This window comes from Helobdella robusta, assembly GCF_000326865.2.
Source record: "Helobdella robusta unplaced genomic scaffold HELROscaffold_14, whole genome shotgun sequence".
Lineage (NCBI taxonomy): Eukaryota > Metazoa > Annelida > Clitellata > Rhynchobdellida > Glossiphoniidae > Helobdella > Helobdella robusta.
In genome coordinates this window covers 593,173-594,974 of record NW_008703782.1, presented here as the reverse complement: position 1 = coordinate 594,974, position 1,802 = coordinate 593,173, and the positions used below count along the sequence as shown (strand labels likewise).

The window sequence follows — 1,802 nt, the reverse complement described above, 5'->3', positions numbered from 1 at the left end:
TATTGAATTTCAGCGTAATTTCTAACAATTAAACTCCGCCCAAACAAAGGAACAATTATTAAGAGAAAAAATAAAAATAATATAAATAACAGAAATAGTAAAAAATGTTATTATGGGACAAGTGGCGGATCTATCGGGAACCAGGTATTTCTGGCCACTCTACAAAAAATTTTACGGTAGATTTTTGGCCCCCCGTCAAAATTTAAACTATTTTACAATTTCGGTCCCTCGTCAAAGTTTTCCATAGATCCGCCACTGCGTGGGATCCAACCTGGACGCGTATTAAGGTACTGCTAGATAATGTTGGCATGAATGCGTCGAACGCTATTAACTCTATCTCGTGAAAGGGTTTTAACTCGCGGTCCAAACTGCCTTTTAGTGAGATCTCTATGAGGCCATTGTTGTTGTTGTTATTGTTGTTGTTGTTGTTGTTGTTATTGTTGTTGATTTTTACAGATAAGTTGATATCAAAGATAGCATTGTCGGCGAGGTAGTATTTATTGATGCCAAACTTCGGACTGTCAACATCAGTGGCTGGCTCTAGAGTGGCGAAGACTCCAGGCAACGCTGATTCCGAAATATTGAGATTGGTGTAAAGTTGGGGAAAAAATGGCGGATTGTCGTTGATATCTTCGATGTTTATGGTTATTTTTAGCATGGCCTGTGGGGAGGAGTTATCGTAGATGACCACGTCCATGTCTAGACTACATGTTGGCTGTTGAAGGCGGAGTTATGAACACGTTAATCTAATTTATTTTTGAATATTAATTAGTTGTTATTAGTCTAAGCGTTTCAAAGAGCGATTATATAATGATATCGTAGAAGACAAATTTTGAATAAAATGAAAAAAATAAAATTAATCAATTTAAAAACTTGTTCACAGTATTCTGAAGCGTTAGTCGTTGTGGTTTATATAAATATTCACTTGAGAGAAATGAAAATATTGAAAAAAAAATTGCCTTTTGTGGACAGATTCGGTCTCGATCAAGTCTTATAGATGTAGTTCTAATGTCTCCTGTAATTCGGTTTAATTTGAAGTACTTTTGACTAGGATTTTTCAAAAATGAAAATGTTAAATGTTTCAACGAATCAGCGTGATGTTGTTGTTGTTGTTGTTGTTGTTGTTGCTGATGATGTTGTTGATGCTTGTAATAGTAATGTTGTTGTTGCTGTTGTTGGCGTCGTTGATAATGTTGTTGTTGGTCAGTATTTTTGGCCGATGCAAATCCTAGCAGCGTTGTTTCAGCTTCAACTCTTACGCACCCAACAAAAATATTTTCTGCCGATTCTTCAAATACGTAAAATTTCAATGGTTGCTGGTATTTTGTATTCAATACCGAGTTCGTATACTCAACTAACAATACCGATATCAACGCCGTCGGTATAACGAATAGTAACCGGTACATCCTTTTTGAAATACTCGCTGTTGAGAATCGGTTTTTGTTATTGTTGTCGGTGAAGAACAGCCATTGCTGATTTTTATTTGTTGTTTTTCTGATGTCTTGAAGGAATTTTTATTTTATTTGGCTGATGAAAAATATATTTTTAGAATTTAATAATAATAATAATGATTTAATAATAATAATAATAATAATAATAAAAATAATAATAATCGTCATCATCATCAACACTACCATCCTAATCATCATCAACATGGGCGTTATGTATGGATGGACGCGATTGATCATTGAGACACCTCGCTTAATACTTTTAAAAGACGATTTAATTTTTGACACGCACACACACACACACACACACACTCATACATACAAACGTATATACAAACATACACCCATTGACAC

General features: G+C 34.6%; 1 protein-coding gene across 1 annotated transcript in view; it reads right to left on the bottom strand.

The window, feature by feature from the left end:
- The window catches only part of HELRODRAFT_74180 (hypothetical protein), a gene marked incomplete at both ends in the record, with an annotated part of 3,528 nt that extends 2,816 nt beyond the window's left edge, over positions 1-712 (bottom strand). The window contains one exon of the mRNA XM_009014560.1: positions 272-712. Within this exon, the coding sequence (XP_009012808.1) occupies positions 272-712 (441 nt within the window). The remainder of the gene's footprint in view (positions 1-271) is intronic.
- Between the last annotated feature and the right edge of the window lie 1,090 nt (positions 713-1,802).